The 11,066-nt window shown below is 45.7% G+C and overlaps 1 protein-coding gene across 1 annotated transcript; it reads right to left on the bottom strand.

Moving 5' to 3' along the window:
• Positions 1 to 4,053: 4,053 nt before the first annotated feature.
• Positions 4,054 to 10,406, bottom strand: FZD1 (frizzled class receptor 1). The gene has a single exon (XM_023639169.2). The coding sequence runs from the start codon at positions 7,850 to 7,852 to the stop codon at positions 5,891 to 5,893; it is 1,962 nt and encodes a 653-aa protein (XP_023494937.1). The 5' UTR covers positions 7,853 to 10,406; the 3' UTR covers positions 4,054 to 5,890.
• Positions 10,407 to 11,066: the final 660 nt, after the last annotated feature.

The raw sequence follows: 11,066 nt of genomic DNA, 5'->3' as shown, positions 1-11,066 counted from the left end.
TAATGCTGGATCCAGTGACCTACACAAAAACTTTTACTCTATCTTGGCAGCACAATTTAATTCATGCAATAGAGCGACCCACCAACCCAGTTTGCCCGGGACTTCCTGGTTTTACCACTAAAAGTCACACATCCCAAGAAACCCCTCAGTACTGGGCAAATCCGGACGGTGGGTCACCCTATCCGAGTTCTGAGCTTTTGACAGAGTGTTTATTGAAGTAAACTCTTGAAGAATGTTTTCCAAGATTTGGAAAGATAAGATCAAGAATAGTCTCCAAATTTACCTTTTAAGGAAAAAAAAATCCTTATAACAATCAAGTAGCACTCAGCATTTGGAATATGCATCTAACTAGCCTGTATGACTTCCAGGTATTTGCTGTTGCGTTTGTGAAGACGAGCATTTCCAAGGGCGAGAGAACAATCTGTCTCAGAGTGCTTCATTTAAGCAAGGACACGCTGCCAACTTGAAAGGAAATAAAGGCCACACTTTGTCTACGGGGGGATCATGCAGTTATTCCCCTGCAAATTTAATTCAAACAGGTATTGAGATCTGAAACATGGAGATATCCACAAATTAGAGGATACTTGGTTTTAAAAAGGAAAGAAAAGAAATCCAGGCCACATAGAACTATCTCAAAGCAGCAATAGTGGTTCCTTTTCATGTTAATCACTGTATTGCTATGAACATGTTTTGAAAGTCTATACTGTGAATGAAACTTCTTGAGATCTTCTTTATATAAAATATGCATATTATAAATTTTAAAACAAAAATTATTGTCTTCAAGCAAGACAGTTTTATTTTAAAAAGCATGCATGAGTAAAATGTGCAAGTCAATACTATGTGAATAATTTGCTTTTAGAATTATTAGTTATAAAAATATGTCATTCAACTAATGTATTAATGATTCTGTTAGAAAATGTAGTATCATTTTTATTTTATCATTCACAAATATACCTCTTTAGAATTTCATGATCTTAAAATAAAAGGATTTATTTAGAGAAATCTCTATTGGAAAATGATATCGTATTTTTTAAGCAATTTAAGAATCTGCTTGACTTATAAAACTGATGATGACTCTCAGAATATTTATTATATATTCATTGTAGCATGTACTTATAGATTGTACTTGAGCCTATCTACTACATCGGAAAGATTTCTGTGACAAATCCTTTTATTTGACCTGTTATTAGGGTCCCAAACCCACTCACAAACAAATATTCCCAAAGGAAGCGTCATTATATTTAAATAGGAACTTGATTCTGTATTGGAGTAGAGACACTTGTCACCACAGATGATGATAAAACTCAGGGAAATTAGGCTAGAGACTATCTGTCTGTTAACTACCTGGTTCCAAGTAAGCTATTCTGTCACTATAATTGCTATGGTTTAATACATTCATTGGTAAAGTGTATGACCAAAGTGGATAGAAATATTTAAGCCCAAAAGTTTAAGGGAATTTTGAGTCATGATTGAAACTCAAGTACTGTTTTTCAAATTCTAAGGGCTATTGGCAGATGCCAATATATATCAAAATATAGATATAAATCTTAGGAATCACCAAAATAAACTTTACCTTGTTTGGTACTTCTCTTGTAGGACCCCAATGCAAATGTAAGGGCGTTCAAATAAAAGCCTTGAATTTAAGGTAGTATTGCAATTCCTTTTCAGTAATCTAACTGGAGAATTCTTATACACAGCCCACATGTTATTTTGGTCCTTACAAGTTAATCCTGCAAGATTTTGATATTAGTATATTCTGTTAAGTATTCAATGACAATATCACTGGTGTCCACCTCAACACATATGTAAAGACCACATTTTGATTATCTCTCTGACCCAGTTACACGGAATACTATAATCAGAAATGTCTCAGAGATTCTCAGGGTCATACCACTGGTTTCAATTAATGGCATGTACATTACATAAAACGTAGCCTAGAAATCAATAAATGGATTAGAAAGCAATAAAAGCAGGAGTAGTGAAGTTGAACACAAACACACACAACTGAAAACGTGGCATCTTTAAAAAACAAATGTGAGCCAAGATTGAAATATGATACCAGGGAAAGTGATCAGAAGTCACCCAAGTCCTGAAATGGTTTGTGGTTTAGGCAATTTTTTCTTAATTGGCCACCTACTCTTCACTGTGGTCTCCTTTCCTAGTTACATGCTGGACTTTAGGAATGATGGACTACAGCGGAAGAAAGGCTTCAGCGCCTGGTGGAAACAAAAGGACTGGGCCAGTAAACTCAGGCTGACAAGTGACTACCTCAGACAAACTGAAAAATCTGGTCCAGCTGTTTTGCATATGTTTGACAGTGGCTGGCTTTGAGATTAAAAATATGACTTTCTGCTTTCACAAAGTTTAAGTGAAAAGTGGCATTTTTTTTTAAAAGAGCATAAGAAAGCTTTCATACCATGTATACATTTACTACAAAAGCTGAATCAAGCACACTGTGAGGGGAAAAATTGACTTCAATTGATAGCTAGTTTAAAAAAATAAAATCCATCTGAAAAAACCATCTGAAAATAGTTTGTCATGGAAACAGCATGTTAATGGGACTATATTCCCAGTAGCTCTATGGTTTTTCAGGCAAGTCTTATATTGCCATCAGTATTGAAAGACACAAAAGAATACACGGGCTTTCTATATGCTACACAATTTAAAATAAATTGTTTCCTAAAAACAAGGCCTGGTGGTGACTTAAAATTGTCTTCTAAAGCTATTTAATTCCAGCATTATAAAACCTTTCTGCATCAAATTCAGTCACATCATTTTCAGGATGCCCAGAATACGAACGTTCTATATTTATTCCGCAGATAGAGACCTGGACAGAGCTTAACAACCTTTACAAATCTTCTTTCAGAAATTATCTGATTGAATTAGGCAGTGAGGAGACGTGTTTCAATTTGGCCTAAGAATTGCTATTGCCATTTTTGTGTCTATATGATAAAACCTCAGGTATCTACTATATTAGATTAATCTAACAAAGGCAAAAAGAAGATAAAATTACATCTTGCTAATTAAAATTGAATGCTATATTTTCAATTAGATTTAATTTTTTAATTTGCCTTAAACTAAATAATAATGATGACTTATAACACAATTGCCTTACAACCACGAAAGTAATTCTATTGTATCAACGCTCTTCATTTTAGCCTCTTGGCATTTTGTCACAGAATGTTTTCACGAGAAAATTTAATAAAGATATATTTAGTTTGTAAAGGAATAAGAGACTTGTTTTCCAAAGATATGTGAGGTTTCTATCTGGCATTTTCCATTTCTCATAACGTTATTTCCATATTGTGAAATGTATAAATAAACTTCGCATCTCTATTTTATAAAAATTAGTGTGTGTGTACACATATGTGTATATATAAACATAATATAGAGATATATGTATATATCTATATATACACTCCACATATACATAAATTCTGACTAAGAGCAGACCGACTAGATAAATCCTCTGGAGAAGGTTCCTAGAACAATATAAAAATGTGATCTTCAGAAGCAAACAACAAAACAGCCTTATACACCCCACTGCTGTTTAAAATGCTTATAAACACACAGTCAGTTAACCATTTATTGATTGCCTATTTATGGTTTTGGAATATCCAAGATTATAGGAAACATAAGACAATACCTGATAAAGATTGTGACAAAAGTGATGGCTGATGATCTAAAAATAAACCTCCATACTATAAAAAGTCATGTAAATTTATCCCTTGAAAGAAAAAAAGCTTTAATATTAAAATTGGAGTTCTCTTTTTAATAATCCTCTTTGAATAAAGAAATAATTTGCAAACTTCTATTTTATATTATTACTCTCATTAAAGCAGATCTTTTCTAGGGACTTCACAATGTCAATCACAACAATGCAAGTAGGACCGTTCTTTGAAGGACTGGTCTAAAGGTTTAAAGACAGACTTTTTCAGTGAATTCCTGAATTTATATACTGTGGGACTGGCTATGGGACACTGTAAAATGTAAAGATAGTTCATAGTTCAGACAGTTCCACCTCTGTTATTTTCAGGCACAAAAACCATATAATTTTGTACAAAACTTTGATTTTTTTATTTGCGAAATTAAAAATATGGTATTATATATATATAAACTTCTATTCCTCTATAAATATAGATGACTTTGTGATAGTGAACAGAATAAATGCATACCAAATTCAAAGACCATTGTCATTTTAGGGTATGACAGACATAGATAAATTTAGGTCCTAAGTACCGGCATTTTGATAAACTCTTTAAGTTTAAAACAATACAATCAGGAGGATTGCTTTTCTCATCTTTTTCACAGAGAACTAAAGGAATATTTTTAAATGGCTTTGAAAGATTTACATTTGATACATTTCTGTAAATCCAAAAAGGAGCACACAGGACTGAATGCAGCAGACCTGCACACATTTTCCCTTTAGCATGCATGCCCATATTTTGTTTATTTCAGGAGCTAATCCCACCAATTATTCCACCTCCTTTACCCTCTGGAATCTTACCAGGTTATTATTAGTGATGTGGATTGTTCCTCCCTCAGAACATGTTGCTGAATAACAATCGTAATCGTATGTTGAAAGTGTACAACTTTTACATTTTAAAGTTTCTGATAAATGTCCAATTATTATTTGATTAAAAATAAGAAAGTAGCACTTCATTTTGAGGAAGTCCATTACACTGAAATCTCCTTCAAGTTTTCATACTCAGTTTAGTTCTGTTGTCTTGTTAAGGAAAGCAAAGATCAACTCCTTAACAAAGCTTTCCAGGTGATCTCAACGTTTCCATTTTACAGAACGGTAAAATCTAAACGCGGCTGTCTCAAGCCAGAGGCAGGTCGCCAGGCATCAGTATGCAATTAGAATTAACATTTTATAACCCCCATCTTCAGTCTCTCCCAACCCACACAAAGCTTCATGCCGCTTCCCAAATCTCAGTAACCACATCTTTCCATGATGCTGGCCAAACCCATACCAGGTTTTAGTCACCAGAGAATGAAATGAGCTCATCCACCAAAAATTAGACTTAAAAAAGTTTGGCATTAGTTATCCCGCTCACCCTCTAACCAACTTAGAGGGAAGCAGGGAGCGTCTGGGCGGTGGAGGCCAGCGCCGAGGGAGGCCGGGACTGCCAGCGCCCACATCCGTGGGCCTCCTTGAAGCTAGGGGAAGGTTCTCGACAGTGAAAAAATTCAGCTTCGGGAAGTCAGAGGGACCAGCCTTCTCAATCTGGCCCCGACAAGGGTAGACTTGGGATGACAGGGGGGCCCACCCCGGATTTGGAAGCTTTGTGGAGTTCAGTACCTAAAATGCCCCGACCCCAAGCAAGGAAGGGAAGGGCGGGAGCAGAGAGAGGAGGCAGGAAGTGACCCGGGCCGCACAGCCCCAGATGCACCCACCCGCGGCTGGGAGGGGCGCGCGAGGACCAGCAGGAGCACCGACGGTGCTCTGCTCCGGCTTTCTCTCTGCAGTACTCCGAGAAGGGCAACAAGGAAAAGCCTCAAACGGTTAAACCGCCCTAAATAATTAGAATTTAAACAAAAAAGGAAAGTAAAAGAAAAACGCGTGATCGGCCGTCATTTAAATACAAATATACTTACAAAAATCTTACACAGGCTATTTACAATCATAAAAGCGTACAGTCCCGGTACCAGAGTGTGAAAGCGAGGGAAGTCTGTCCATTCCCCCTCTGGCAGCTGAGCCCTCGAGTCCGTTTGCCCCCAGGGACGGAAGCTTTTGCAGGAGCTGAGTTGTTAAAAGAAGCCTGCGAACGTGAGTGTCTAGTGAGGAAGCCTCGAGTGGCCAGGCTTGACAAGGATTCCATGGGGCCAGCTTTTGGGGGTGGCTGGGACGGGGCCGAGGGCTGGGAATGGGCTGAGCCCCGGAGTCTCAGACGGTGGTCTCTCCCTGTTTGCTGTTGGTGAGCCTGGTGTAGAACTTCCTCCAGGAGTTGAGGGTCTTGCCGGACCAGATCCAGAAGCCTGACGTGATGCCCACGATTAGCGTCATAAGGTACTTGATCATGAAGACTGTGAAGTCAGGGCTCATGGGCGGGTGCGGGGGGGAGCCCCCGCCCGCCTGGAGATGGGGGCAGGGGATGGCGTAGCTCTTGCAGCTCTGGGCCACCCAGCTGCGCTCCCACTGGTCCCGGAAGGCCTGCTCGTAGAAGTAGCAGGCGATGACGATGGTAGCTGGCACCGTGTACAGCACGCTGAAGACGCCGATGCGCACCATGAGCTTCTCCAGCTTCTCGGTCTTGGTGCCGTCGTGCTTCATGATGGTGCGAATGCGGAAAAGCGACACGAAGCCGGCTAGCAGGAAGGACGTGCCGATGAACAGGTACACGAAGAGCGGCGCCAGCACGAAGCCACGCAGTGCGTCCACGTTGTTCAACCCCACGAAGCACACCCCGCTCAGCACGTCGCCGTCCACCTGGCCCAGCGCCAGGATGGTGATGGTCTTGATGGCCGGCACGGCCCAGGCGGCCAGGTGAAAATACTGCGAGTTAGCCTCGATGGCTTCGTGGCCCCACTTCATGCCGGCTGCCAGGAACCAGGTGAGCGACAGGATCACCCACCAGATGGAGCTGGCCATGCTGAAGAAGTAGAGCATCATGAAGAGGATGGTGCAGCCCTCCTTCTTGGTGCCCTGCGCCACGGTGCGCGCCCCGTCCTCGGCGAACTTGTCGTTACACACCACCCGGTCCTCCAGCAGGAAGCCGGCGATGTAGGCCACGGCCACTGCCGTGTAGCATCCTGACAAGAAGATGATGGGCCGCTCCGGGTAGCTGAAGCGCCGCATGTCCACCAGGTACGTGAGCACCGTGAAGAGCGTGGAGGCGCAGCACAGCACGGACCAGATGCCGATCCAGGTGCGCGAGAAGCGCAGCTCCTCGGGGCCGAAGTACATGAGCCCGTACACCTTGGTCGGCTCACAGGGCGCACCGCAGTCCTTCTCCCCCAGAAAGTGGTAGTTGAGGTAGGAGGGCACCTTGAGGGCGCGCGGACACGAGAACTTGCCTCGCTCCGACCCGCCCGCGCCCCCCGGGAAGCCGCCCCCGCGGTGCCCCCCGCCGCCGTGCTGGGGGTTGCTGGTCCAGAACTCGGGCAGCAGCGAGGGCGTCGGGGTGCCCTTGTCCGACGTGTTCTGGCCCACGCACAGCTCGCCGGCGCCGTGCACCGGGAACTTCTCGCACTTGAGCGTGTCAGGCCACTGGAAGCCGAACTTGTTCATGAGCGCCTCGCAGCCCTGGCGCGCGCGCTCGCACAGGGAGCGGCAGGGCGGCAGAGCCTGCTCCAGCACGGTGCACACGGGCGCGTACATGGAGCACAGGAAGAACTTGAGCTCGGCCGAGCACTGCACCTTCACCAGCGGGTAGAACTGGTGCACCTCGAGGCCCGCATCCTCCTGGTTCGTGTGGCCCAGCAGGTTGGGCATGATGGTCTGGTTGTACGCGATGTCCGTGCACAGCGGGATGGAGATGGGCTGGCAGTAGCCGTGGTCCGGGATGGAGATGCCCCGCTCGCCGTTGTACTGCTGCCCGCTGGGCTGCTGCTGAGGCGGCGGAGGGGGCTGCTGCCCCGGCCCGGGCCCCTGGCCCGCCGCCTGCGCCCGGACCCCCAGCAGCAGCGGAGCCTCCAGAAGCCAAAGCAGCAGCAGCAGCCGGCGCGCCAAGCGCCCGGAGGCAGCCGGGGGGCGGCGGCGGCCGCCCGCGTCGCCGCTCCCCTCCGCCACCGGCCCAGCTGGGAGCGCCCCGGCACAAAGTTCCCAGCTCGCGCCGCCGCCGGCGGCCCGGGACTTTCTAGGTGCCTCCTCCTCAGCCATACTTTCTCGGCTCCTTTCTGGGCGCATCTCGGCTGGGGCTGGCGGTGGCGCGGCCGGCGGCGACTCCTCCCGCGGCCGGGGGAATCTCCTCAGCGCCGGTGCCCTCCGTCGAGCCCGAGCCGCGCTCGGCCCGCTGCCCCGGCTCCCGCTCCGCGTCTCGCAGCCGCCGCCGCCGCGGAAACTTGCGATTCATGAAGCGCGGGCGGCGGGGACAGCCCCGGCTGCTCGGGCGCTCCGGGGTCGCGTCCCGCCTTCCTGGCCCTCGGCTCGGTGGCTCCCGGCTGCCGGCGCCGCGCTAGTGGCCGCGGCCCCGTGGTGCGCGCAACTCTCCGCAGCCCAGCGGCCTCGGCTCCCCCCTGCGCCTCCGCCTCCTTCTCCGCCGCCGCCGCCTGACCATTTGTGTCAATCCCTCAACTCGCTAGCTCTCCTCTCCCTCGCGCGCCCTCGGACCGGTTTCCAGGCGCCCCGCAGTCTGTCTTTCACCAGGAGGGAGGAGCCTTGAAACCGACGCGGAACTGGAGGCTCAGGGACCGTCGCCCAATCGCGGCACTGGCTTCCCGGCGCAAAGGGAGCCGGCCGCCTTCTTCCCCCATCGAAAGTCGGCGGCGGGCGGGAGGAGGAGGAGGCGGGAGGTGGAGGAAGTAGTAGTGGTGGCAGAGGCACCGCTCAGGCACAAAGAGTGGGTTTGCTATGAAGCGGGACAGGCTTGGTTGCTTTTGCTTTTGCGGAAGAAAGGGCGAGGGCAAGTAGGAGAATGGTCCCATATGCTGCTGGAGATAATGAATAGGAGTAGGCAGACCGCGGGACTTAGCTTTTCTTTTCTTTCATCCATTTTCATGTTTAAAGATCCTACTCTTAACGCTGGTTACAAACAGCAAATCGAGGGCTGCGATAGAACAGATGCCTTTGACTTAAGGAGCGCACGGCTTCCTCTGAGTTTATGTCTGTCGAGGCTTTCTTTAAAATGTTACTCTACTAAATCCTAGGGCTCTCAGGCTGGGCTTGGCGGGCTTCGGACGCGCCATTTCCCCCAAGGAGAAGTTCACGGGATCGCTGTCAAATGAAGAAAAACAACAACAAAGCACAAACACAAACTTTGATGTAATTTAAAAAGTAAAGCCAGATGCGCCGTCTTCTACTATTATCCTTCTTGTAGGCGAACTCCTTTTTCTCCTCTTTAATCAAGTCAGAAACAGAAGCAAAGGAAACTATCCATTAAATATTTAGAGAGAAAAACTTGAGAACACCGCAACGTCTCTTCGGAGCGTGCTCGCTGCCCGAGACCCCGCTTGCGGGCAGCCTGGGCCCTTCCACAGCCCGGGGCCGCCCATGGCTCTGGGGACCTTCTCAGAGCGTTCTTTCTGGTCTGGTTGGGTGTCACAGGCTGGGCTGCAGCGCTGTCTTCACCCCATACACAGAGGGGGGGATGCCAGTTTAAAAAACAAACAATGAAGTCTGAAAGCAAAAAGCAAACTGCATATTCCCTTCCTAATTCCAAACCACACAATGCATCTCAGCAGACTCACATTCTTGTTGTCATTTTCCTTGTAAGATATTTTAGAGTAATGGTTTAACCACTTGACTCAGTTTTGTCAATAAAGTGCCCTTGTATTATTAATTCTACCTAGGATTTGTTGGCCTGTGATTAGGCTCTCCTGGGATACTTTTCTTTTTTTCACTTTAAATATCTTGCAGTTTTGTCGATTATGCCTCAATAAAGCTAGAAAAAAATGAGGATAATAATAATGTAATATAATTTAAAAATCTGTCAATACATACTTAGCCTAGGGTCTTCTAAATGAAATGTTTCAACTGTATTGTAATATTTGTCCAATCTGGCGATACTTTTCTACAATTATTTTCGATCTTTTGTTTCTCCATTCATTTGTATAAAATAAATACTTACCAAACACCCATTATGCTGTAAGTGCTGTTAGGTAGTAGAATACAAAGATGCACAAGACATGGCCCAGCCTTACGGGAGGGTGTAGTTCAGTGGGACACGGAAATGTAGATCAGTTAGCCTAACCCCCATCTCAAAGCTGAAGGAGCACAAGGGAAGCGGCTGTCACACGGACGGGGTCGGGAGGGTTCTGATGGAGAAGTGGATGGAAGGTGCAAAAACAGGAGCTTTGAAGGACTTAAATTTCTGGAGGGGTGGGGTGAATGTGGCTGAGATATTATGGGAAGGCAGGAGAAAGTTTTAGTCTAAGCTAAAAAGTTTGGGCTGAATTATACCAACAAGAGGGAGCTATTGAGGGTCACTTTTTCCCACAAACGCAGAAGGTGGCTTCAGGATGACTCTGAAAGAGGGAACCTGAGGTGCACTGTCACTGGGAAGTTTGAATGTTAGGCTAGACATGAAGCTCACTACTTAAGATGGGTGTTACTTGTACTACATACTAACAGGGCACTGCGAATATCATCACTGTGCATGTTGGTGTCTCTAAAGAATGTGCAGTCATATCTCTACCTCTTAAAATGAAATATCTGTTTGTCTCAGATACATATATTATTGTTTTTCAAATACTCATGGATCTACATCCATAAATTCATAAACTTAATAAAATATATATTTGTTTTCAAGTATTTCTGGATTCCTAGTATTTAGTAAAAGAAAAAGCTACAAGTACTAAATGGACAACAGGTATCATATGTGAATGTGAGTGTGCAAGTGTGTGTGTGTTTGTGTTGGCGGTAATTTATGAAAGATCTCGATATTGAAAAGGAGGTTGGGAAGCACAGATGCTCTCTGAGGTTGCTGGAGCACTCACAGCCCTAACTGTTCATCTTACCCTCCACCCTGATGCTCATTCCTCTGCTGATAGTAGCCCATGTGTAGAAACTTCACCAAGCTGACTTCCTTCTACCACTCCTCTCTCATAAAGACGTACCTGTCCTGTGTTGCATTCTCTCAAGGTCATTCTAGATGACTGGGGCAGGGTGAAAAGTGAATTTATTCTAATATATTAGTTGCCAAGGAGCATCACATGCTTTAAGCATCCACCACACCATTACCCAAACCCTTCCCTTTCTGGGGTAGGGCACATGGAATATGGCAGAGTGCTCAGCTCTGTTCCTCAGAGTAGGTGACACTTCCCGACTTCACAAGTTGTTCTATTGAAATTCTTGAGCTTGTTTTCTCTTCTACTCTGCAGGGAAGTTTACCAAGGAGGAGTCTCAGAAGTGAAGTCAGAGTTTAAAAAAAAAGTCATTCATACCAGATCATGGAACTGGAAGG

This window comes from Equus caballus, chromosome 4, assembly GCF_041296265.1.
Source record: "Equus caballus isolate H_3958 breed thoroughbred chromosome 4, TB-T2T, whole genome shotgun sequence".
Classification (NCBI taxonomy): Eukaryota; Metazoa; Chordata; class Mammalia; order Perissodactyla; family Equidae; genus Equus; species Equus caballus.
This window is presented reverse-complemented; position numbering and strand designations above follow the sequence as displayed.